We start from the raw sequence: 27,521 nt of genomic DNA on the forward strand, positions 1-27,521 counted from the left end.
ATTCAAGAAGGCTCACCAGCCGCTTTTCCAAGATGATTGGAGGTCGCCAATGAGTGCTCATCTTTCCAACAATGCCTACATCCCATTATTGATATTTTGTTTCCATAATCTTTCCCAATTTGCAGTTGCAGAAACTACAAGAGCGAAAATGTAATGAAAGGACATTCAAAATACTGCTTAGGCCACAGGCTGTTCACTGTGAGAAGGGATGCTAGAACTACATATAACAAAAGCCTACTGCCATGAAATGAGAATTGAGATCCTAGACCAGCTACATTAATAATGCCTACAAGGGCATATCAGAGTCTGGCACCAAACCCATTTTTCCGACTATGACATGTGTCAGAAGCTTTCTGAGTATTCCCTATTTGTACGAATGAATGCAGCTCTAAAAGACAAGAGATATAAACCAGCTACAACAGTGCATCTATTTGATCGACATCCCTTCCACTGTGGCTGCACTGAGTTACCATCTACCAGATGCATTGCATGACACTGTCAATGCTTTTTGGATTCCACCTCTCAAACATACTATAACTACTACCTCAATGGACAGGACCGGGAAGCACATAAAATCAGCACAACTTGCAAGTTCTCCTCCATGGCACGTTATCTGCTGCTTGAAATGCATTGCTACTCCACTACAGAATTCCTAATAGCAGCATCAGATATCTTCCCACTCTGACTGAAATGGTTTTAGAAGGATTGCTGTCCAAGGGCAATATGGAAAGGAGATTAAATGCTATTTATTTGAAGAAAATACACTGGAGCAGGAAAGGTTTACAGGTGCTGAAAAACAGGGTAAAATTATGAACAGTATGATAGAAAGTAGAAGACCATTTCCTACAAAAAACAAATTTCACGATATAATAATTCTGATAATAATTCTGATTTAATCTGCTTGGTGGATATTTTGTGTAGATTAGATCTGTAATTTATTAACTTTTTAAGAATTATGAATAAATTTATTTGCTGAATTCAACTTTTTTTTAAGCAAAAAGAAAGCTTTACTCATCATGGAAGATATATTTGCAATGTATTATAACTAAAAATAGACATTCAGAATTCCGTCATATTTCACCCTCCTGCACTAGTCATTCTCCCAGCCTGCCCATGTCTTCAGATGCACTGTTCAATTTTTGCAATTAGCACTGGAGCTAAACGGAGAGTTAATAGACTTTAAAAATTCTGGAAGTCCTTGTTAGGGAGGAATAAAAGCACAGATTTATTCACATGTTGTAACTATCTACTTACATTAAAATAGTGGTGAAATTTACAATGATCCTGAAACTGGTATTTTTAACTAGAATTTTTTTTAAAGGTTGCTCGTAGGATGGAAAGAGCTGAAACCAACAGAAATTGCCTGAAACCATCAGCGCCCGAAGAACAATCGGGTGCGTTCTTTCTTCTGCAAAAATTACACATTTTAAACACAGAGACAATTGATTATTAGGCTCTGCTTTCAGAAGATATAATTTGTGAAAACTGTTCAGGTTTGAAGGAAATTCTGTCTGATGAAATAAATTCATTAAAACATCCTAGATACAACTACCAACCTTGTTGGCCTTTGGATTTTAAGTGTTAAATTTAATATTCATAAAGTCACGATTGCCATTAAATTAATGCTAGGCACGAGATTAGATTTCTTAGATTTTCCTTTCATAACATAAAACAAAATACCCTGGTGTGATTACTAGAAGATTAGTTATTGGTAAAGTATAGTGATGACCAAGTCTGCCTGTTGTAATTAGCATCAAATCTTAAACCTCAGCACTTCTTAAACATTCAAATATCTTAAATGCAAATTAAGGAGATAAAGTTCAACAAAATATTATTGAAATTTTACAAGAAGTACACAAGCCATTTCATTCATAATCTTTAGATGTTTTCTATGAAAAAGAATCAGTGGGAAAAACAGGTCTGAACTTTGTGCGTTGATCGTCTGCGTACACATATTAGCAAAAAGTAGTGCTAACCCATATATTTTCCCCTTCTCGTACTAACTCCATGTAAACCAAACATTACATCTGCCAAACATGCAATGCACCAACACCTGTAATACCTTTAGCAGTAGCACTGGGGACTGAAGTTCAAAACAAATTATATGACTGTTAACTTGATCTAATAAGTTTCACTGCAGATTTTGGGATATTAAACATCTTGCCAAAACTCTAGCTGTACTTTAGAGTTTTGATAAAAACACCGGTATTTTGAATTGAATGACATATAAAACAGTCATGCCTCCTGTACAACTTCTCCAATTTTTATTTACATTGAGTTCAATGACAGATACATTATACTTCTGTAAATGTATTGATTCACACATCTAATTATGTGTGTGTTTTAACAAACATTGGCCTCATTCTATAATCGATCCTTGCCAGAGACTCAGTGTAGCACACTGCCACATATGCAGTTTTATAGTCCATTAAAATTACAAACGATTCATACAGACAATACCATACACTTCAAACAAGCAGGGGTAACAACAATCCTAGTTACGTAAACAATCTTTCAAACACTTCAATTCTAATGGACTTTATCTTATGAAGAGCCTAAATACTCACCTTATTCTCTGACTCTGAGCAAGTTTATTAAATGTTTCCATCTTTACTCAGGAAAATACAATTGCTTTGCAAATTATTTTCATCTGTGCCTAAGAAGGCAGCTGCTATCAGAAGGTCAGCCAAAGCAGAAGTTGACTGGTTGCATCATATCAGATGTTGTTTTCAGTTGCATGAATGACAAATGACATTTCATACTGTAACTTTTAACCTTCTCGAAGTATTATGCTGTATTTCTTGTGATAATATGATAATGAGATTAGTGATTGAAGGACATTACCAGCATTTAGTCAGTCACAAACTACTAAGCCCAAGCCGTGCCTTGTTCACATCAAGCTATATTTAACCAAAATTGCAAAACTTACATACTGCATCTTAAATGAACACGTGAGTCAGGCATCAGAAGGTTCCAGGGGTGTTTTTATTAATTTTAACTCCATGTTTTCTACTTTGAGGCCATGATGCTTAGATATGATTTTTGATTTAATCTGTGGGAACAATACTTAAGATACAGTTGCATTCTTAATGCCTGACATTTATTGCATTTTAAAATTACTGTTCTATCTTCAATAACATTTAGAGATATCACAATCTTATAGAAATTTTAGACTGTAACATCAACTATTATTGAATTTGAATGAAATTGACTTACAGGGAAAAAAACAGTATAGTGAAGCTTTCTAGTTGGTATAATTTTCACACTAATATCTTTGAAGTTATACTGTATATGAGTCAAGAGATTCTTCAGTGTCCATTAGGGGCAGGGTAAATCATTACTGTATGGCAGAGCTTTGCCAATTTTAGTTGAGGTCTTGTCATTGAAAAGCAAGCACAATTCACCAGTTAATGTATGTACAGGGGTTTTTCTCCACACTTTTCCGTGAATATTTCACAAAATAAAACAGTAGGGAGGCGTAAGACTGGGACAGGGGTACAGAACAAAGAGGCAGCTTGAGCTCAGACACCTGTGTTGGAATCTGGTTACAGCAGAGTAGGCCTCCTAGGCTGGTCAAGGGATGGGTCTGGTGGGTTGGGAATTATGGGAGATTGCATTAGAGGACTGGGGCTGCGCTTCAGGGCATTTGGTTCTGGGCAGGGTCATGATCACCTCAGAGATGGGGAACACGTGAGTGTAAATTAAAGAGTTCCCACCCAAGCTGGATTCCCAGCCCATGTCTGGGATCTGCCCATGTTAATAAACAGGGCCCTGCTCATTCCCCACTTGCTGGGGACATTTGCTCATGTGGTTCCAAGGCATGCGCACAGATGGTCATTACACTATCACTTCTGCAGAAACAGCAGCACCATGACAAGCGTGGGTGTGCCTCAGACGAACATGAGTAAATTTCCCCTTCAAACTGGTAAATGGGCAAATGCTCTTTTATTAATACGAGCAACTTTGATTAAAGACACATAAACAGCATTAAATCTGGTATTTCTGTGCATGTGCTGTCATCTGTAGAAATCCTAGACTCATTGACAGTTTCAGGATACCAAATCACCCATTTGTTACTTTATTTTGGTAGTCAGAAGTACTTTAAAACTGTTAAAGTCTCCTTACAGCCTATGTAGCTGGTAAAACTGGGGATGGGGTTCTTTTGGCTGTCAAGGATAGTTCAAGTTGTGTGCCAATCAAAAAAAAACTGCACATTAAAAAAAAATGGAACAAACAGTTGAATGAGCACAGATGTGTTTAAACTAAGAGTTGTCTATTATAACCCCCCATGGAGTACAGCGTAACCATGGAAAGAAAGAAACACTTCTGCTTTCTGTGTTTGGATCACTGATGCACAGCACGTAACACAACAATCACAAAAGTGGTCACGCTCAACTAATAGCAGTTGCAGATGTAAATTAAAGATAAAAGTTACCATAAGTAAAAAAAACCAGAAAAAGCTAATACTCGGCAGGTCTGGCAGTAACTATGGACCAAACAGCAGTTATCGCTAGCCAGCATCATTGTGATATTAAATCCAACACATGTTTCTAACACAAAAGGACCATGGACAGTTTTTAGGAATTATAAGTCCTGGTTTGAATTGCCAGCAATTCTGGGCATCACAAGGAACAGATACATTGGCCCACAGGGAGCACAATATTCTTTACCAGAATGATAACTGGACTCTATGGATTAATTTATAGGAAGAGATTACTCAAACGAGAGTTATATTTTCTGAAAGTTAAAAGGGTTATTTGCTTTAGGTTTTGAAGATCTTATAGAGAACTAAGGCAATTCATGCAAAGAACTTATTTTGGGCTGGAAAGTCACGCAATTTGGGCAGTTCCAAATTATTAGAATGAGACTTTTTTAAGGCACTAAATCAGAACACTTTTTAACCTGGAAATAGCCGTAAATATCTGGTGGTCTTTTTTTTAATATAAATGTCAATTGATTTGATATCAACTAACACTTGAAAATTCTGGCATCTATAGATGGTTTTGAATTAAATATTGTGGGATAAGGAGGATTGGCAGGTCTGTGGAACTCCATCATAGGCACTAGCCTCCCCCACTATCGAGGGCATCTTCAAAAAGTCATTCCTCAAAAAGAAAACATCCATCTTTAAGGACCCTCACCACCCAGGATATGCCCTCCACTCATTGCTACCATCAGAGCAGAGGTACAAAAGCCTGAAGACACACACAATGTTTCAGGATCAGCTTCTTCCCCTCTGCCATCAGATGAACAATGAACCCATGAACACTACTTCTGCTCTCGTTTTGCACTATTTAATATATAATATATATATTTATTATTATAATTTATAGTATATTTTTAAATTGCACTATACTGCTACCGCAAAACAACAGTTTTGACAACGTACTGTATGACAGTGATAATAAATCTGATTCTGATTCTGTGGAGCTATTTTAACACACTGAAAATAATCGGGTTATCTATCAATGAACTGATTAACAGATCAGTTATGATTTCTTAGAATGACAAAGGCTTGATGGGGCATACAGCCTACTCCTACTCCTATGCAGATTTATTCTTGAGTAGATCGGGGGGACGGGGGAAGAGAAGGACGGACGGCGGGGACGGCGGGGACGGGGGGAAGAGAAGGACGGATGGCGGGGACAGTGGGAGAGAAGGACGGATGGCGGGGACAAGGGGAGAGAAGGACAGACAGCAGGGACGGGGTGAAGAGAAGGACGGATGGCGGGGACGGGGGGGAAGAGAAGGACGGACGGCGGGGACAGGGGGAGAGAAGGACGGATGGCGGGGACGGGGAAAGAAGGACGTACGGCAGGGACGGGGGAAGAGAAGGACAGACGGCAGGGACGGGGGGAAAGAAGGACGTACGGCAGGGACGGGGGAAGAGAAGGACGGACAGCAGGGATGGGGGGAGAAGAGAAGGATGGATGGTGGGGACAGTGGGGGGAAAAAGAAGGACGGATGGTGGGGAGGGGGGGAAGAGAAGGACGGATGGTGGGGATGGGGGGAAGAGAAGGACGGACGGCGGGGCAGAGAATATGGATGGGGTAAGGGCAGTCCGGGGGACAACGGGTGGTGGGAAGGACAGTGGGGGGAGTAGGAAGGTCAGTGGGGGGACAGCAGGGGGAGGAAGTACAGTAAGGGGGAGGAAGGACAGTGGGTGATGGGAAGGACAGTGGGGGGAGGTTAAATAGGCAGAACTATGTAAGATATTTGTCCCATAATGAGTTAATGAGGACTGTAGTTCGGATTGTTGGATTTAGCTACAGTAAAGATTATGTTTTGCTTTACCAGAACTGAGCTGAGGACAATTCTGCCAAGTTTCCCCTTCAGAGTAATGTCAAATTAAAGAAACAATAATTACTGCCAAGCCCCTGGAGATGCCAGTGCTGATCCTTCCACTCATTAACTTGATGCCATGATACTTCTCGTCTCCCTCCAGATCAGAATACCTCGACCTTCATGGCCCATACTTCTCTGCTCTTCAGATTTTAGCAGCTCATGAACATCTTTGATTCATTGCCTTAGTAAATCCTTACAGGTATCTGATTTCTATCTTGGGCTCCATCCAGATGGCAGTAGTCATCTTTGGCCTTGTACTGCCTCTCCAGTATCCTGGTTTTCCATTTCTAGCTCCCCAAAGATATCAGATGCTGATTGCACATTTAAGTCCTCCCCAGCCAGGGTACCGTAACCTGCGTATGCTCATTAGTGATCTCAACAAAAGCATTTACATTTACAAAGCTCTTGGAATAGAGCTGTTAAACTATCTTTTACTCACATGTCAATTGCAATAGTTTCTTTCATAGTAAATGGATTCCAACACAGAATGTCAAGATATGTGAAAATATAATTAAATTCCATAAGGTGATGCAGTTTACTTCAGTCATTGTTTACCTGCATTCACAGATTATACGTCTGAGCTCTACATCAAAGAGAAATACTGATGTCAGAAAAGATTATCAGGGAGGAAGCAATGAGGAAACATTTCAAGATGGCTGCCAGCATCCCAAACATAAATTGATAGTTCTTTTTAAAAAATAGTTTAATAAAATGAGTTAGATGCCATCTACTCTGGATGAAGTAAATTTAGAGACGCCCATATCAAGAAAGATCAACAGATCTTTTTAAAAATAATAAAAATACACTGCAACACACACAATGTGCTGGAGGAGCTCAGCAGGTCAAGCAGCATCTATGGATGGGAGTAAACAGTCAACGTTTCCAGCTGAGACCCTTCATCGGGACTGGAAAGGAAAGGGTGAAGAGGTCAGAATAAGAAGATGGGGTGATGGGAGGAAGATTTTACAGCATCTGCAGTACCTCTTGTGTCAATAAAAAATACCGTTCTGGTGATCAAGCAGGGGAAATTTGATGCAGCTTCGGCCTTTGATACTCTGAGCAGGCGGTGACAAATTGCACTGTTCAGCTTGCAGTGAGTTCCAGTCTCTGGACAGCTGAGCTCCACGTGCACACACTCAGGTCCCTTGCATTCTAAGGGCAGTAGAACTGCTAATGGCAGAGAAAAGGCATATATCCCCTACTTTTATTAGAAAGAGGAATGATCACCACATACAACATACAAGCAGTCAGGAGATACAGGCCAGCTCATCCTAATGGCCAGGTCCCAACATCTTAAACACAAGAGATTCTGCAGATGCTGGAAATACAGAGAAACACAGACAAAATGCTGGAGGAACTTAGGATCTCAGGCAGCATCCATGAGAGGAATAAACAGTCAATGTTTTGGGCCTTTCATCACCTTCCTGACCTGTGTTGCCCCCAATATCTTAACTTTCATTGACATTCTGTCTGCATTTGGTCAGACAGATGTTAACAATGTTGGTTAGGAGGAGGGTTGGGCATGAAGCTAGCAACCCCACCCTGTAAAAACCTAGTGCTACAGAAATGCCAACAGAAGCTCCAAAGACCTCACCCTGGGAGAGGAAAGATCTTCACCTAGAAGATCTATGAAGTCATATGATGAAAGCAGAAGCCACAGGACCGATTAACCTTCTATAGGTCCAGGTCAAAGAAAAATATTGATGGTCTATATCCCAGTTGGGTGATGCACTGAAGAAGTAAAAGAGAGCACTGCGATTCACTTTACATATTGAAAGATGGCCTGAATTGTTTGGAACCAGGGAAAGCAGCAGCATTTTGGTATCCTTATTTTAATTGGGTCCTAAGCCCCAGCCTTCTTACTGGCTGTCACCATTTTAGGAAGGAGTTAACGTTGGTGTCTCAGCTGTCATCAGAAATTTTACTGCTAAACTGAATTCTTTAAGTGTATCAGCCACACACCATGGTTGTCATGCAACCAGGACAAAGGTAAAATGTGACAGAGATTATTGGCTGCTGATCCACCTACATCATGTTTTTGAGTGAAAAATTATTTTCTTTTGCTGTGGCAAATATGCTTTTTGGCAAAGGAGATGTTGCAACTACAACATTCCAAGGCTCCGTGCAAATAGATATTAGAAAAAAATTAAATTTGGTAACAAAATTTTAAATGGCCAATTTAGACATCTATCCTGAAAAGATCACAACCATGCCACTGTTCCATTAATGTTTAACCTTCGAATACTCAATATGGGCTCTGCCTTGTGCCCTTTATTATTTAACATCTGTTCTACTTGTTTGTACTGGAAGTATTTGAATGTACTTCACATAGTCCATACCTGTAATCTTATCTCAACTGCAAAAATTCTGTGCTGTTGTAAATGTAATTGCCTTTTCAAGTTACAGAAACAGAACAGTTAAAATTAAAAGGAGATGACATAGCACAGAGGCGGTAATTCAATCCCTAGTTATTTTCCGGTAGATCTATTTCCATGACCCTACTCTTTACCCATGGCCTGGTAACCTTCCCTTTAAGTGCGTATCCAATTCACTTTTACATGTCATTCATCAGTATGCTACAGTGCTTTTCCATCTGATGAATTCCAACTCACTGTATAAAACAAAAGTTTCAAGTTCTAACTTGCCAACTCATTCACCACTGCAATCAATTTCTCTTTATTTTATCCAAAGATTTTGGACACCTGTATCAGATTTCTTCTCAACAGTCTCTACCCCGTGAGGAATACTCTCAGCTGTTCCTCGTTGCCTCCTTCTGGACACCTCTCCAAGACTTCAGTGTGCTTCCTGATTTGAGATGCTCACATCTGAATAAACTACAGCAACATTTCACAAATGCTCAGTGTAACTCCCTTGCTTTTGCTTCAACGCAACTGAAAATAGCACATAATGCTTTTAAGCCGTGATGCAATTTATCCTGCCTTGTTCAAAAATTTGAGTGCATGTAACAGCCAGTCCTACCCTTCCAATCCCCTTTAAAATTAAACCCTATAAACTCACGCTGGAGGTAAAAGATTGGCAATGATTCAACTGAATAGCAGAGCAGGCAAAGAAGCCAAATTACCCTTTCCTTCTTTTCTCGTTCTCATTGCCCCTCTTCACATTTCTGTCCAAAATACATCTCTTTAATCTCCAGTGTTGAATCTCATCTGCAATGAATATTTTCTTTAATTTATCTGCATCCTTCTGAAATCTGTTGCTAATCTTCTCATTGGTTAAGAGCATCTCAAAGTTTAGTGTAATCTAAACACTTTAATATTACACAGACACACACACACACACACACACACACACACACACACACACACACACATTCATATATATATATATTTTATCACTCTTCGTAAGAAAGCTGGAGCAATAGAATGTGAATTACATAGGACCATAAGTTTAATGAGTCATCACCAAGATACTTCTAAGAATTTTGATGACAAGAGCTAAAAGTAAGATACAAGTTGAAATAGGCAAAGAACAATGTGGTTTTGTGAAAGGCAAAGGTACAAGAAACGCAATACTGATGTTAAGGATACTATCAGAATGAGCTATTCAAGCGAAAAAAGATTTATTTGTTTGTTTTATGGACTACGCAAAAGCATTTGATAACGTGAAGCACAATAAGTTATTTGAAATATTACAGAAAACACTAGATCTAGATTTGAAAGACCTCCACTCAATCAGAAATCTGTACTGGGAACAAACTGGCGCTGTAAGAATAGATGGAGAAGAGAGTCAGTTTACGAAAATCAAGAGAGGCGTTAGACAAGGATGTGTTTTCTCTCCTGATTTATTTAATGTGTACAGTGAAACAATATTACAAAAAATAACAGACATCTTGGGAATCAAAGTTGGCGGTGAAAACATCAATAATTTCAGATATGCAGATGACACTGTTAATTGCAAGTATGGAGAAAGAACTACAAAACTTAATTGATATAATTGTTGAAGAAAGTGCAAAAATGGGTCTGTCTATCAATTGCAAAAAGACAGAATGTATGGTGATATCCAAAAAGAAGGAGAATCCTATCTGCAGGCTGAGAATAAATGGGGAAGACGTAAAACAAGTAAAACAAGTACAGAACTTTTGCTACTTAGGAAGCTGGGTGACATCAGATTGCAGGTTCATGACATGTGCGACTTGGACATCAAAAGAAGAATAGGGATGGCAAAAGACACCTTTAAGAGAATGAAGAGTATACTGACCAGTACTAAACTAGGCATGACAACCTGCCTCAAAGCACTGAAATGTTATGTTTATCCAGTTTTGTTATATGGCTCAGAATGTTGGACAATATCTAATAGCATGAGGAAACGAATTGTAGCAGCAGAAATGTGGTTTTTGAGGAGGATGCAAAGAATATCATGGACGAAATGAATATCTAACGAGGATGTCATGAACAGAGCAAACACAAAAAGAGAAATAACGTATGAGATCATGAAAAGGCAACGTAACTTCATTGGACGTGATTAGGAAAGAGGAGTTAGAATGCACGGTAATTATGGGAAAGATTGAAGGGAAGAAAGCAAGAGGAAGACATGGCAGTCAAAGCTTAAACTGGGCATGGCATTTGATGATGATATATATACACACACACACACACACACACACACACACAGTGTGTATTGCCATATATACACAAGTCCAGGTCATTAATATATACTGTAGCAAAAATGATAGTGATCCTAAGACATAGGAAGTCTTTCCTTACCTCCCTGCAGTCTGAAGAACAATTTCTGCATTCAATACCCTTTTATCAGTCTCTTGTCCAATTTTATATCCATGTTGCCCTGTCCCTTTTATCCCATGGACCCTATTATGGTCACACATATACTATGCAGTGCTTGCTTCAATTATTATTGAACATCTGTATACACAACATTAACTATTTTTTAAATCAAATAATGCAATCATCAACTATAATTTAATGTTAACAAATCCATGTTAACTATAATTTATTGCCTTGTATATTTCCAAAACCCAGAGAGTATTGTATTATTTTTAACTTGGGTTTCCCCATCTCTTTGGTGGCCTTCAGGTAGTGAGTTCATTTGTTCCCCTTTAGCGAACTAAGGGTGCAACCTTTACTGATGTTCACCATAAGCTTCCCTTCATTTACCTACCTAGACTAGTCATGATCTTGCACACTCTTATCGAAGCTCCTCCCTTTGCTACAAGTAGGAAATCTAGAGATTTGGCTGAACATCTTTTCTCTGTTCTCCTTAGGACATTCACATCCTCTATTAAATCAGGTGGACAGAACTGCAGACAAATTATGTTTTATATAGTTAGAACACAACTTCCCTGTTTTCTTGCCTCTTCTTCTATTTATAGATATGGTTTAAGACTTGAAGCCCTCAAGCTAGCCCTGTCAGCCAATAAGATCATGGCTGATGCAGCATTTCTCTGGGCTGTTTTCCTGCATTTCCCCATCATCCTTGATTCCCTTACTGACTAGAAATCAATTTATTTTAGCCTTAAATATACATGAGGACTATTCATGACAGCTAAGGCAAGATTTTTCAAAGACTTACAACCAGCTGCGAGAAGAAATCTTCTTCATCTCAGTCTTAAATAGCTGGCCCCTTATTCTCAGACCGTACCCTCTGGTTCTAGATTCTCCCTTGAGTGGAAATATCCCCTCAGCATTTACCTTAGGTAGCCTCTAAGTATCTGATAGATTTCAAAAAATCATTGCACATAGAATCCCATCTTAGTTAACCTTTCCTCATGGGATAGCTCTTCCATTTTCAGCATAAATCTTGTCAACCTTCTCTAAACTGCCTACATGTTAATCATACATAATGGGTCAAAATTATTTGCAGTAGTCTCAATGTAGTCTCACTCATTCCCTGTACAGTTGCAGTGACTTCCCTACTTCCATAATCCAGGCTTGTTGAAATAAAGGGCCAAAGTTCTGATAGACTTCCTGATTACCTGATGCCTTTCTATGCTTTACTATGTTGACATTAAGCCCAAACAAGAACTACGTTCAAAGGCTCAGGTTCACATGTACCTTTCAGATGGTCCCTTCTCCGTCCCATATTGTCCCTGAAGAAGCGTATCATTTCGCACTTCTCTGTATTAAATTCCAATCGCCATGTTTGCCCATTTAGCCAGTCTATCATTTTTTACTTCCAGCAGAGTACCGTCCTCACTGCTTAGTGTACCCCACCTCCAAGCTTCGTCATTTGTAAATCTGGTAACTTTGTACTGCACACGCAAGACGTGAAATTATTGAGATACAGCATGGCAAAAGGTCTTCACCTCACCCAATCCGCTTCGACCACCAACCACTCATTTATTTGTTGTTCCTTTTCTCACCTTGCGGCGCATTGGGCGGCATTTTTTGCCGTTTCCTTAGCATTTGTCTGTTTTTTTTTTACGAGGGCAAATTGCCAGCTCAGTGCTCAACCCAGCACGGATGGAAAGCATGCAAGGGGCCAATCGGCTTTGAACCCAGGACCATTCACCTCGATGCCCGGTGCTGATGCTGCTACACCACAGGCTGGCTGCCACACATTTACACTAATCTTAAATGAACCCCATTTGTTATTCTCCCCACATTCGAATCAACACCCCAAGATTCTACCACTCACTTTCACAATAGGGGCAGCTTAAAACAACTAATTAATCTATAACAAACAAGAGAAAATCTGCAGGTGCTGGAAATCCAAGCAACACACACAAAGTGCTGGAGGAACTCAGCAGGCCAGGCAGCATCTATGGAAAGGAGGACAGTCGACGTTTCAGGCTCAGGACTGGGGAGAAAAAGATGAGGAGTCAGAGTTAGAAAGTGGGAGGAAGCAGCGGAGATCACAGAGGGGGAGCAGTGGCCGAGGATTTCACTGAACTCCCAAAGAGAAGATTTAAACTTCTTCAGGGTAGGCATCCCTAAACCGACTTCACAGTGTAGTAATCCAATCACAAACAGGAGAAAATCTGCAGATGCTAGAAATCCAAGCAACACACACAAAATGCTGAATGAACTTAGCAGGCCAGGCAGCAACAACAGAAAAAAGTACAGTGGACATTTTGGGCCGAGACCCTTCCTCAGGACTGGGGAATCTATAAATCTGCAAACAACAGGAATTCTGCAGATGCTGGAAATTCAAGCAACACACATAAAAGTTGCTGGTGAACGCAGCTGGCCAGGCAGCGTCTCTAGGAAGAGGTGCAGTTGACGTTTCAGGCCGAGACCTGACGAAGGGTCTCGGCCTGAAACATCGACTGCACCTCTTCCTAGAGATGCTGCCTGGCCTGCTGCGTTCACCAGCAATCTATAAATCTGCATGTCTTTGGGAGATGGAAAGAAACCGGAACACCTGGGGGAAACCAACCATCACAGGAACTAGAGGTTGTAGGTTATGGGTGAAAGGTGAAATATTTAAGAGGTACCTGAGAGGGTGGCTCTTCACGCAGACAGCGGCGCTCATAAGGAATGAGCTGGCAGAGAAAGTAGTGGAAGTGGATTCGATTTCAACACTTAAGAGAAGTTTGTGTAAGTACATGGACAAGAGGAGTCTGAAGGGTCATGGCCCAGGTGTATGTCAATGGAACTAGACAGAATAACGGATCAGCATGGACTAAATGGGCCAAAGGGACTATTCCCATGCTGTAATGCTCTATGAATATGACTCTAAGAATGTACAAACTTCACACAGAAAACACTCAAGATCAGCACTGAATCAGAGTCTCTAGCACTGCCAGTGCTGAGACACTCTGCCACCTTATGTCCAATCATTAGCATATATCACAAAATTCAATGATCCCATCTGGTGACCATTACTGTCTGCCATCCTTCAGTGTGAGAAAACAACTACTTAGCACTCACTAGTCATTGTTTACTGCTGTAAGTCTGTTTCTTATTTACCCTTTAATTTTACAGGCCTCAAGCTTTGCCATAAAGCCTTTTTGAGTAGAAGTATATCAAATGCCTTTCAAAAATTAAATCTAATCAAAAAGTTTAAAATCAGTCTTGTCAAACACAATTTACCTTTAACAAATTGGTGCTAGCTCTTCTTTATTGTTTTCAAAAAGTTTATCTACCCCATAGCAAAGGTTGCAATAACAGGACTGTTGTCTCTGGGTCTGTTGCTCCTCTCTTTTTGTGAAGGATTTCTAACCCTCAAAGGCTTCCCCTAATTTCAGGGCAGACTTGAAGAGTCCAGCTCTGGGAACTGAGCGCAAAGTTCTATTTATTGATTGTGATACAGCGCGCGATAAATCCTTCCGGTCCTTCGAACTGCGCCACCCAGCAATCCCCTGATTTAATCCTAGCCTAATCACAGGACAATTTACAATGACTAATTAACCTACTAACTGGTACTCTTTTGGAACTGCAGAGGGAAACCAGAGCACCCGTGTGGTAAACCATGTATATATGTTGTAACTTGGTTACCTGTCTGGACTCACCCCTCTGTTGACTGCCCCTGTGGCTCCTCCCACAGAGTCCTGTATAAAGGTGTTCGCCTTGCCCCTCCTCCTCAGTCCGGGGGCAGACACTCACTGTGGAGGTCGTATCGTACAGCGAATAAAAGCCTTTCAGTATTTTACCAAAGCTCAGTCTTTTGGAGTAATTGAAGGTGCTTCAACCCAGAGGAAACCCACACGGTCACGGAGGAGAATGTGCAAACTCTTTCCAGGCAGCTGCGGGAATTGAACCTGTATCGCCTGTACTGTAAAACGTTGTGCTAACCATCATGCTACCGTGCTGATCCTTTTGTGTCAATGTAGTCATCTGAAATTTATATAAAACTGCTTTATATAAAATTGGTAACCATTCCTGTCCTGATCAGGTCTCCCAGCATAAAGCACCTCAGGGGTGCTGTCTCTGTGGTAAATGGTAAAGCCCTGAGCATTGCAAAGTGGTTAACTATCACTAACTTCACAAAAATGCTTTGGCAGCCACACACAAAAAAAACACTCCACAATCCGTGCCACCTTAAAGAGCTGTCAAAGAGTTGACCACCTTAAGGAGCTGTTTGACAGCTTAAGTGACTGTAATTGTGTGAAATGTTCACAAACATTAAAAAGAATCCAGCAGTGAATACAATTTAAACATAACAAAACCTTTTGATATTTTAAAACTACTATTAAACAAAAGTACCTAAAAACACTAAAAAAATGAATTGTTTTCTATAACTCAACTCAATCAAAACAAGTGTCAATTAGTTGGAACCCGCCTCTCTCCCTTACAGCTGTTCTATTTGTTGAAATTAATATGTTGGGAAAAAGCAAATGTTTCTCTTCCATCCACTGGATTTCCTTTTTTGGCAAGCCCATCAGCTAAATAGAAGTTGATGTCAGCGAAAGGTCCTGGAACTCTACACCATTTAAGGAGATATTTTTTAATTATTGCATACACATTGAAACATACAGTGAAATATATCATTTGCATCAATGTTTGTGATGTACTGGGAGGCGGCCTGCAAGTATTGCCATGTTTCCGGTACCAACATAGCATACTCACAACTCACTAACCCTAACTGTATGCTTTTGGAATGTTAGAGGAAACCGGAGCACCTGAAGGAAACCCATATAAGACCATAAGACATAGGAGCAGAATTAGGCCATTCAGCCCATCAAGTTTGCTCCACCATTCCATCATGTCTAATTTGTTATCCCTTTTAACCCCATCCTCCTGCCTTCTCCCCATAACCTTTGATCCCCTGACTAATCAAGAACCCATCAGCCTCCTCATTAAATATACCGAATCACTTGGCCTGCACAGCTGTCTGTGGCAATGAATTCCACAGATTCACTCCTCTCCGGCTACAGAAATTTCTCCTCATCTCTGTTCTAAATGGACGACCCTCTATTCTGAGGCTGTGCCCTCTGGTCCTAGACTCCTCCACTGCACAAAACATCGACTCTATCCAGGCCTTTCAATATTCAATAGGTTTTAATGAGATTCCCCTCTCATTCTCATAAACCTCAGCGAGTATAGCCCCAGAGCTCGCAAACTCTCTTCAGAAGGTAATCCTTTCATCCATGAACCTCCTCTGGACTCTCTCCAATACCAACACAACTTTTCTTGGATAAGAGCCCCAAAACTGCTTACAATACTCCAAGTGTGATTTGACCAATGCCTTATAAAGCCTCAGTACATAGTCACTGGAGAGAACATACAAACTCCTTACCGATAGCAGCGAGAATCAAACCCCGATCAGTGATTGCTGATCCTGTAAAGCGACTGCACCAACTACTACGCTACTGTGATGCCCAAAGTTTTAAGTGGACATTGTGGACCATCAGCAAATATGGCAGACGGTCTTCTCAGCCAAGTAAATATTGTGGCAATCAGGGGACCAAGCACCACTCGTTGCATTACCCCACTGTAAGCCTGAGAAAGGCTCATTTATTCCCCGCTCCACACACAAAATGCTGGTAGAATGCAGCAGGCCAGACAGCATCCATAGGAAGAAGCACAGTCGACGTTTCAGGCCGAGACGTCGACTGTGCTTCTTCCTATGGATGCTGTCTGGCCTGCTGCGTTCCACCAGCATTTTGTGTGTGTTGCTTGAATTTCCAGCATCTGCAGATTTCCTCGTGTTTGCGTTTATTCCCCACTCTTTGTTTTCTGTCTGACAACCAACTTCTAACCCATGTCAGACTATGATGTCTAACTGATATTCTTTAACCTTATTGACCAGCGTCCTGTATGGGATCTAATCATTACTCCATGCTCAGACTGATGCCATGCTGTGATGAGGGTATTGTCAAAGCAGCCTTCATTCAGATAAGGTGGCAACCAAGCTTCAACCTTGGCTTTTCAGGCAGATGTAAAAGATTCTGCAAAAACAAGTGCTCCTGGTATCTGTGTCAACATCTATCCCTCACCCAATAGCAAAAAGGAAGGTATTTCGTATATGGTAATTTACCTCTATGCAATTTTTCCATATTTCCCTACATTACAATAGTGACCACACTCCATTAAGTAGTTAATTGATTGTGCAACATTGAAAAATTCTGAAGCTGTATTTCCTTTCCATTATAAACGTAACTTGAGCAAAGATCTACATTCCACTCCATTCTCAAAGTACCTTGTTTCAAAGTTCTAAGTAAATTTATTATCAAAGTACACATATGTCACCATATCGAGTACATATTACTTTGTGATTCACACACAAGAAGACAAACAAATTGAAAATACCGAGAGAAATCCCAAAATCCATTGAATTTTTGATTCAAATTAAAGCAGTGGGCTCTATCAGAGGCTTTTTATACAGGATTGCTTTCACTTTTATCTGGGTTTTACTTAGAAAGGTAATCTTTTTTAGAACTATTAACTGACGTATGTGACTACATCTTCCCTACATTACAATGTGCTGGGTGCATCAAATTTTAGGCTTCAGGACATGATATAATTTCACTATTCCTATTGGTAGTTCTTTTTACTTGTTTTCTTTTGACCTTTGTTATAAAAGGCTATAAGACCATAAAATATAGGAGTAGAATTAGGTCATTTGGCCAATCGAGTCTGCTATATAATTGCTGATTTATTGTTCCTCTCAACCCCATTCTCTTGCCTTCTCCCCATATCCTTTGCTGCCCTTAAAAGAATCATACATGAGAAATAAATTTGAGATCTAAAGCAGTTTATTGAAACGTTCAAGTACAATTTTAAATCCGTTGTCATCTCAAGGACAGATCCTGCCAGCAGCCAACAATTTCCCAATTCACGAAGTTCAAGATACATTTCGAGAGGTTCAAGCGAAAACTTCCAGTGGAAATTTGCACAACAGGATGAGACTCCAAATAGACATTGTGCTGCTTACACAGAAGGGCTGATCATTCACTGTGTCGGGTAATGTAAACTTGGTGATGAATTTTGAGCCACTATAAATCTCCAGCTGCACTCAAAAGGAATTGTGCCACGAAACATAAATCTGACAATTAATTTGGAACCAAGGTGAAGTTTCACCTGGATTCAAATCAAATTGTGAGATTGAACCAGGTGTTCTGCTCATCTATAACAGTTTGTGGTCATTAATATGCCTTGTCTAATTCCTACTTTTGTCTGTTGACACACAGCAATCGCTGGTACAAAGTAACAGACTCTGTTCTCTGTTTTACAACTTTAACCCACCTTATTGGGTTTGAGTGGTAAATAATGACTGTTAGGTACAGTGTCTTACCCTTTGTATTCTCGTAGGCTCATCATGTAGATCTTTTCCGGCAGTTTAATTATACACATTGAAAAGAGCTGTGACACACCACAGAGAATAAACAGTTTAGGTCATCAAACAAGAGAGTGAAAGAAACAAATCACAGCCATTGTTTTGAAAAATAATGGACAAAATATCATATTTACTGCTTTTCTTTCCGAGATCCATTTAAAAGGTACAATTTCTTTCAGCTTTGGTTGTTGAAACAGATTGATTGCCTGCAGAAATGCTTTCAGTATTGGCATTTTGATTTAAACATCAGCAGTGGTCACTTGAGGAACAGAAATTATATTAATTTTAACTATTCAGAATAGGTCGAATGATTTTGCCAGAGCAAGTGATTTATTAGTTGATCATAAATGTACACTTTCAATGACTCCATGACCTGCTATTCAGGACATTGTACCTTAACAACAAATCTAGGGCAGAACAGGTAGGAAATACAAAGATTTGCTTTATTATTTTGACATAACCCTGTGATAATAAAGACAGCAAGTTTTGAAAATACTCAGAAAAAAAACATACAAAATTGCTCACCCACCGACTATCTTGAGTTTATATCCTAGTCTCAATCTCACACCTATCTCTTCATCTCCAAAATCCCAAACTCACTCCCAGCTCATTGCATTCTGTGCAGTGGGAGATCATGGAGTGAGTTGGAAACAGTTCCTTGTGAAATTATGCACCAGTTTTAAAAAATGAGTGGGGCCTGTCAGGACTTGGGAGATTGCTTGGGTTAATAGTAACTTAGCAAGGCAAAATAAAAAGAAGCAAGATTTAAGGAGAGTGGCAATAGTTGGAGTGGACAGTGTTAGAGTATTCAGGCTTTGGCTTAGCAGGCTTAGGTGAGAACAGGTGCAGGCTAGAACTTAGGCTTAAGCTAGAAGTATAACAAGTGTCGGCAGGATGGTGGATCGGGCAGTAGAATGCTCCCCCTGTGGAATGTGGGATTTCAGGGTACCTAATGGTCTCCTTGATGACTACATCTGCAGGAAGTGCACCCAACTTCAGCTCCTGACTGACAAGTTAAGAAACTGGAACTGGGACGGGATACGCTCAAGACTATCCAGAAAGATGAACACCTCATAGATGCGACTTTTATTGAGGCAGTCACACTCCGAGTGAAGGCTTCAGATGGTATATGGGTGGCCACCAGGATAAGTGAGGGGAGTAAGCAGTCAGTACAAGATTTCTCTGTGGCTATTCCATTCAGCCGCATGCACATCCCTTTGCATGCTGCTTTGTTGACGAAAAAAAAGAAATCAAATCCTTAAAAAGTGGTGACATAGGATCAGAAGATGTAGAATCCTGAAGAAAGAAAAAGACATGGGCTGTTGTGTAACGTCAAAAAAAAAGAACCATTAATGTCGTTGACTCCACTGCTCTTGACATATATTAAAAGGAAATAGAGTAGGGTTGGAAAAGGTCAAATTACATCATATGGAAGTGTTGAATAAATGGCCTCCAAGTCTTTTCGAATTTAATAGAGGGATCATAAATAACACTTCTAATTTTTTCTAAGTTTAAGCACAGCATAGTTTGAGAGAACCAATGAAATGTGGTGAGAGGATTAATCTCTTTCCAATTCAGCAAAATGGATCTTCTAGCCACTAATGTAAGAAATGCAATCATCCAACGAGCTGAAGAGGTTAAATGACTTGGTTCTATCATTGGTAACCCAAAAATTGTGGTAATTTTTTAGCTTAGTTGGTTAGCATTGTTTAGATTAGTTTTTCTTTTGGGGTATATATTTTTTTTTCCTTTTTCATTTTTTTTGTATATTATATTTGTATCTTGTACGATTGGGAGGTTTAATACCTGTGTGCCAACTAGGTTTATATTTAAATATGTTATTTATAACAATGTAATCCCAATAACTTGATATCAATATTATGTTATGCTTATCATTATGAAACTAATAAAAAATTTGAAAAAGAAAAGATGTAGAATCCTTGTGGAAGAGTTAAGAAACTGCAAGGGTAAGAAGACTCTGATGGGAGTTACAAGCCTCTTAGCAATAGCCAGGATGTGTGATATAAATTTCAATGGGAAACAGAAAAGGCATGTCAATGTTGCAACAGTCGTGGGGGATTTTAAGATGCAAGTAGATTGGGAAAATTAGGTTGGTGCTGGATCTCAAGAGAGGGAATTTGTCGAATGTCTACGAGATGGTTTTTGACAGCAGCTTGTGGTTGAGCTCAATTCGGGAAAGGCAACTCTGGATTGGGTGTTGTGTAATTAACCATATTTAATAAGAGAGCTTAAGGTAAAGGAACCCTTTGGAAGCTGTGGTCATAATATAATACTGCAGTTTGAGAGAGTGAAGATAATGTGATATGTATCAGTATTAGGGTCCAGTAAAGGGAATTACGGAGGCATTAGAGAGAAGCTGGCCAAAATTGATTTGAAAGGGACACACGCAAGGATGACTGCAGTTTCTGGGGGCAGTTCAGAACGTGTAGGATAGATACATCCCAAAGATGAAGAAGTACTCTACAAGGAGGACAAGGCAACTGTGGCTGACAAGGGAAGTCAAAGACAGCATAAAAGCAAAAGAGAGGGCATCCAATATAACAAAAATTAGTGGGAAATTGGAAGATTAGGAAGCTTTTAAAAACCAGTGAAAGGCACCTAAAAAAACTGTAAGGAGAGAAATGATGAAGGTAAGCTAGCCAATGATAACTAAGAAGATACCAAAAGTCGTGAGTGAATATTGGACCACTAGAAAATGATGCTGGACAGGTAGAAATGGGGCACCAAGAAATGGCAGACTTTTGTGTCAGTCTCCACTGTGGAAGACACTAGCAGTATGCCAGAAAATCATAAGTGTCAAGGGTAGAAGTGAGTGTAGTTGCTATTAATAAGGGGAAGGTGCTTGGGAAGTCGAAAGGACGTTGATCAGATGAACTCCACCCCAGGGCTCTGAAAGACATAGCTGAAGAGATTGTGGAGGCATTTGTAATGATCTATCAAGAAAGCTTCTGGAATGGTATCAGAAGAAAGGAAAATTGCAAATGTCACTTTATTCTTTAAGAAGGGAGGAAAGCAAAAGAAAGGAAATTATAGGGCAGTTAGCCTGACGTCAGTGGTTGGGAAGATGTTGGAGTCTATTATTAAGGACAAGGTTTTGGGGTACTTGGAGGCATATAAAAAAATAGGACAAAGCCAGCATGGTTTCCTTAAGGTGAAATCTTGCCTAACAAATCTGTTGAAATGCTTTGAGGAAATAACAGGCAGGATAGATGAAGTAGAGTCAGTGGATGTTGCTTACCTAGATTTTTAGAAGGCTTTTGACAAGGTGCTCTACATGAGGCTGCTAAATGAAATACAAGCTCATGGTTTAACAGGAAAAATACTCGCATGTATAGAAGATTGAGTGACTAGCAGGAGACAAAGAGTGGGAACATAGGGGTCTTTTTCTGCTTGGTTGCCAGTGAGTAGTGGGGTCTCACAGGGGATGGTGTTGATACTGCTTTTTTTTAACATTATAGAATATGTCAATGATTTAGATGATGAAATTGATAGCTTTGTGGAAAAATGTGCAGACAATACAAAGATAGTTAGAGTGTTAGGCAGTGTTGAGAAAGCAGAGAGTATGCAGAAGGATAATGGGCAAAGGAATGGCAGATTGAATATCTTGTAGGGAACTACAGTATAAGGTAATGCAGTTCAGTACAAAGAAGAAAGGCATAGACTATTTTCTAAACGGGGAGAAAATCCAAAAATTAGAGGTGCCAAGGGACTTGGGAGACTTTGCTCAGGATCCCATAAAGGTTAATTTGCTAGATGAGTTGGTGGTAAGGAAATCAAATGCTATGTTTGCATTCATTTTAGGAGCACTATAAGGTAACAGCAATGATGTGATTCTGAGACTTTATAAGACATTGGTCAGACTTCTCTTCGAACACTGTGAATAATTTTGGGCTCCTTTTCTAAGGACAAATGTGCTGGCATTGGAGAGGGTCCAGAGGAGGTCAACCAGAATGATTCGGGGAATGAAAGAGTTAACGTATGAGGAGCGCTTGATGGCTCTGGGCCTGTATTCACTGAAGTTTAGGAGAACAAGAGGGATTCTCATTGAAACCTATTGAATATTGAATGGCCTAGATAGAGTGGATGCAGAGAGGATATTTCCTATAGTGGGTGACTAGAGAGCACAGCCTCAGAATAGAGAGGCATCAACTTAGAACAGAGTTGAGAATGAATTTCTTCGCCAGAGAATGGTGAATCTGTGGGATTCGCTGCCATCAATGGCTGTGGAGGACAAGCTATTCAGTATACTTAAAGCAGAGGTGATAGGTTCTTGGTTAGTCAGGTCGTGAAATGTTACCGGGAGAAGGCAGGAGAATGGGGTTGAGAGGTATAATAAATCAGCCACTATGAAATGGTGGAGTAAATGTGATGGGCTGTGTAGCCTAATTCTGTTCCTCTGTCTTAAGATTTTCACTCCCAATGATCTAACTTCATCCCTGACCCTCCAATCTCACTCTCATTCCTAACTACATAACCAAACCACGCAGAGGTTTTACCCAAGCCCCCTGGTCTAACTCTACTGATCCTGTTTTCCTCTTACAAATCTCTCATCTGATACTAATTCCCCAGGCACACCCCCAACCTTGCTCCCAAAACACCAAAGTCACTGCCAAGCCAGCACCCTCACTACTAATCTCCCCAAAATGTCATTCATGAGAACGAGAAATTGTTCCTCAACCAATGATCTTGCCTCTCGATTTCCCTGATTTTACTCTCAAATCCCCTTTCACTTCTGACTCCACCCCAATCACATTCGCAAGCCCCAAGTCTTGCTTACAATTCCCTCCCAGACATGATCCTCAAGCAGCCAGCCTCACTCTTGGCTTACTGATCTCAGTACAGACTCACAGTTCCCTGGCCATTAATCCCTTCCTCCCACCTCCCAAAACACACTGCAGACTCCCTGATCTCATTCTTGAGGTCCCAATCATTTCTGGCCCAATGATCTTGCTTCCAATAACCTTGACCTAACTCTAGATGAGCTCTTTGGTGAAGGCCTCAAACTCTACCCTTTCAGCCACTGCCTTCAAAATCTCTCCAATCCCAATGAATACTGCTGATTACACCCTGATGGCTGTGCACGTGTAAGGCCCCAACTCTGACCAAGCTCTGAAGCACATATTCGGTAGTTGTGGCTGTGAGGCTGAAACATTACCAGTTTGCTACCACTGCAACGAACTGGGTGCATTAGATGTTTCCGCCTGTCACTGGAATCCTGATAACAGAATTTAATCCCAACAACAAAGTAATAGTTTGCCCTGGGGAAAACCTCAATCACTTAAATCCATGCATGAATATATTTAGCTATAGTTCAGATGCATGTATTGAAGTATTATCATGTACTGAAAGCTACATACTACCTACCCTCATTGGGAAGCATATATCATTACACTGGGTCTTAATCTTGGAACTCCGTATCTGATAGCATTATATGGTAGATCTTCCCTGTTTGACCCATTCCTTGCTCCTTGCCCTATATTTCCTTTATTGCTCTAGTTTTAGAATAGTGTTAACTCACTCCATAGAACAATATTAAGATCTATCAGAAATTAATCTGACCACTTGTCATCATTGAAACAGGAATACCTGATGGGAGTGACCGGTCCTCTTTTACTAGGACTAATCTACTCGGACAATAAAAAAGTATCTCGCTGCCTCAATGAAGAACCGGATTGAGAAAGTGCAGCTTGACAGAGAAAAGGTCTTATTTCCTCTTTGATAATTTTAATGAAATGCTTGATCCTGCTTCAGGCTTGAAAATGTCAAAACTATATCTTTTAGCAGTTTTATCATTTCCTGTACATAGATTGGAACTGTATATTGACAGTCGTGGAATATATAAATAATTAGGTTCTCATTAAATTCAGATCCGTTACAAATGTCTACTCAGATTCAGTGTTGTCAATCCTGTGAGCTTGTGCAGAAGTTCAGACTCAGTTGCCCTCCTCCTCCTCTGGTAGTTCCTCAGTATTGAAGATGATTTGCTTCCACTTCTGTTTGAAGGAGAGGCAGATGCCAATGTATGAATTTTTTTAAAAACGTGGGGTGACCTTTGCCACAGCACGAGGTCTTGGTCCAATGCATTGGAAGTCCAAGACATTGGAATCAAGCTCAGCCATACTGAATTGATCCATTAAGCAAAAACAGACCCTACTTGTACTTTGGGATAAGGCGTTAATTTTCAGATTGGTGGTATATGCAGTAACATGATTTGTCTTCATCCATTGAAATCAATGTGATGAAGATTGGTATGTGGACCGTAATAGGAGGGAAATCCACACAGGACATAACCGTATTGATGTGCAGTGGAAAGTAACCACACACGCAAGAGCAAGCATATAAATATAGCCAGCTTCTCTCCATTGACGTGCTTGGCTCGATTCGCTCCTCCTTTAGGTTTCTTCTTAGTCCCCCCACCTCTCTCTCTTCCCCTTCTCTATCTGCCCATTTGGATTCATTCATTCTCTCATTCCTTTCTCTCTCTCTCTCTCTCTCTCTCTCTCCCCCTCTCTCTCCCTCCCCTCTCATTTTGATCCCCATGCTCTGTTCACCTGGCATCCTCTCTCACTTTATAGCAGCTGGTTCTAAGACTCTACGTCTACCAGCAGTGCTGAGAGCCCAAGGGAATACGTTAATGAAATTCTCTTGCACGCAGTACTCGTTCTTCAACACTTCAGACTCTCTGAAATACATCCCAGTTAGCACTGGGCAACACTTTCGTCTACAGTTACTTTCATTAACAATTAACCACAACAAATATCACTGTAATTTACTAGCTTAACTTCTTCTGTGCATTTTTGTTTTATAATGGGGCAAATATAGGAAGAAATTAGAACAGAAAAATTGTCCATGTCACCAAGGTGAATTATGGCACATAATGATATGGCTTAAACTAATGAAATGACAAATACATCAGATCAACTTGGGTGCTGGTGTGGAAGTGTATCTCTACCAAAGGAGGCGTAAGGTGCTCCTTCCCTCCACTAGCCTGGAGGTCACCCTTGGGCAAGGTGTAGCCATTGCTTAGCCCTCCAAGCAGGGTCTGGGAAGCCATGGGAGCAGGCGGTGGATGGTCGTATGAGTAGCTGGTGCACATCACAAGTCCTAGTTTTGCAACCACTGGCACCAGGCAGACAATCTCTGAAGAGTATTGAAAATGGCTTGGGGGGTGGGGTCAGTCATCTTCTGCCAACCACATTCTCCTGTCTTCTCCCTATGACTTTTGATGCTCTCACTAACCAAGAACAGATCAACCTCCACCCAATGATTTAAGCCTCCACGGCTGAATGTGGCAATGAATTCTACAGAAACACACACAAAACACTGCAGTAACTCAGCAGGCCAGGCAGCATCTAGGAAAAGAGTACAGTCGACATTTCAGGCCAAAACCCTTCAGCAGGACTGGAGGAAAAAAAGCTGAGAGTAGATTTAAATGTGGGGAGAGGGGAGAAAGAAACACAAGGTGATAGGTGAAACCTGAAGGGGGAAGGATGAAGTAAAGAGCTGGGAAGTTGATCGGTGAAGGGGATAGAAGGCCATGGAAGAAAGAAGAGGAGGAGGAGCACCAGAGCGAGGCGATGGGCGGGCAAGGAGATAAGGTGAGAGAGGGAAAAGGGGATGAGAAATGGTAAAAAAAAAGGCGGGCATTACCTGAAGTCTGAGAAATGAATGTTCATGCCATCAGGTTGGAGGCTACGCAAATAGAATATAAGGTATTGTTCCTTCAACCCAAGTGTGGTCTCACCATGACAGTGGAGGAGGCCATGGATGTACATATTGGAATGGGAATGGGAAATGGAATTAAAATCTGCAGATTTTCTCTTGTTTGTGAACGAATTCCACAGATTCACCACCATCTGGCTTAAGAAATCATTTCTCATCTCTGTTCTAAAGATACATCCTTGTATTCTGAGGCTGTGCCCTCTGGTGTTAGACTCTACCACTGTTGGGAACATCCTCTTGAAGTCCACTGTATGTAGCCCTCTCAATATTTGGTACTTTTGAATGAGATTTCCCCCCTCATTCTTCTAAATTCCAGTGAGTATAGGCCCAGAACCCTCAAACTCTCCTCACATGTTAACCCTTTCATTTCCAGGATAATTTTTGTTAGCCTCCTCTGGACCCTTTCCAATGCCAGCACATTCCTTCTTAAATATGGGGCCCAATATTACAGACAGTTCACAAAACTGCAAATGCAGTCTGACCAACGCCATTAGAAATCTGCAAATTTAACCAATGTTATATGCTTCATCTTTAGTATTGCAAACCACCTCAAGTAGGTTGTTAACATGGCATGCCCATGTCATTTAGATCAAGTCAATTTACAATAAATTTCACAAAAAGTTTACTTGGTTTTGTGGTGTGAAGTTGTTTAGGGACTTTCAAAAGAAAATATTTTGTTCTAATTCTGGGGACAAAATGCAAAGTTTGTTACAGACTGAAAGTAGCATCACAGAAGAGGAAACAAAAGAGCATGAAAATACTTCAGGGCAGTCTGCCACCAAACAAAAACTGTCAGTTCCAGGAACTAAAAAAATTGCCTCATAAAAAATCTCAAACCATCAATAATATTTTCCTTTTTTTTTACACGTCACTGAGCGGTTTCAGTGAAAAAATTATTACTGATAGTATAGAAACATAGAAAATAGGTGCAGGAGTAGGCCATTCGGCCCTTCGAGCCTGCACTGCCATTCAGTATGATCATGGCTGATCATCCAACTCAGAACCCTGTACCAGCCTTCCCTCCATACCCCTGATCCCTTTAGCCGCAAGGGCCATATCTAACTCCCTCTTAAATATAGCCAATCAACTGGCCTCAACTGTTTCCTGTGGCAGAGAATTCCACAGATTCACCACTCTCTGTGAAGAAGTTTTTCCTAATCTCGGTCCTACAAGGCCTCCCCTTTATCCTCAAACTGTGACCCCTTGTTCTGGACTTCCCCAACATCGGGAACAATCTT

The 27,521-nt window shown here is 40.5% G+C and overlaps 1 protein-coding gene across 7 annotated transcripts in view; it reads right to left on the bottom strand.

Annotated features, from left to right (window-relative positions):
* Positions 1-27,521, bottom strand: part of blnk (B cell linker) — a 205,634-nt gene that overhangs the window by 96,024 nt on the left and 82,089 nt on the right. Inside the window, exon 1 of one of the 7 annotated variants that reach the window (XM_063071743.1) lies at positions 2,568-2,820. The exons of the other annotated variants lie outside the window; for them this stretch is intronic. Within the exon in view, the coding sequence (XP_062927813.1) occupies positions 2,568-2,608 (41 nt within the window). The 5' untranslated portion in view covers positions 2,609-2,820. Of the gene's footprint in view, positions 1-2,567; positions 2,821-27,521 lie in introns of those variants that run through there. 7 annotated transcript variants of the gene reach the window in all.

The sequence above is a fragment of the Mobula hypostoma genome, chromosome 19 (genome assembly GCF_963921235.1).
Source record: "Mobula hypostoma chromosome 19, sMobHyp1.1, whole genome shotgun sequence".
Lineage (NCBI taxonomy): Eukaryota > Metazoa > Chordata > Chondrichthyes > Myliobatiformes > Myliobatidae > Mobula > Mobula hypostoma.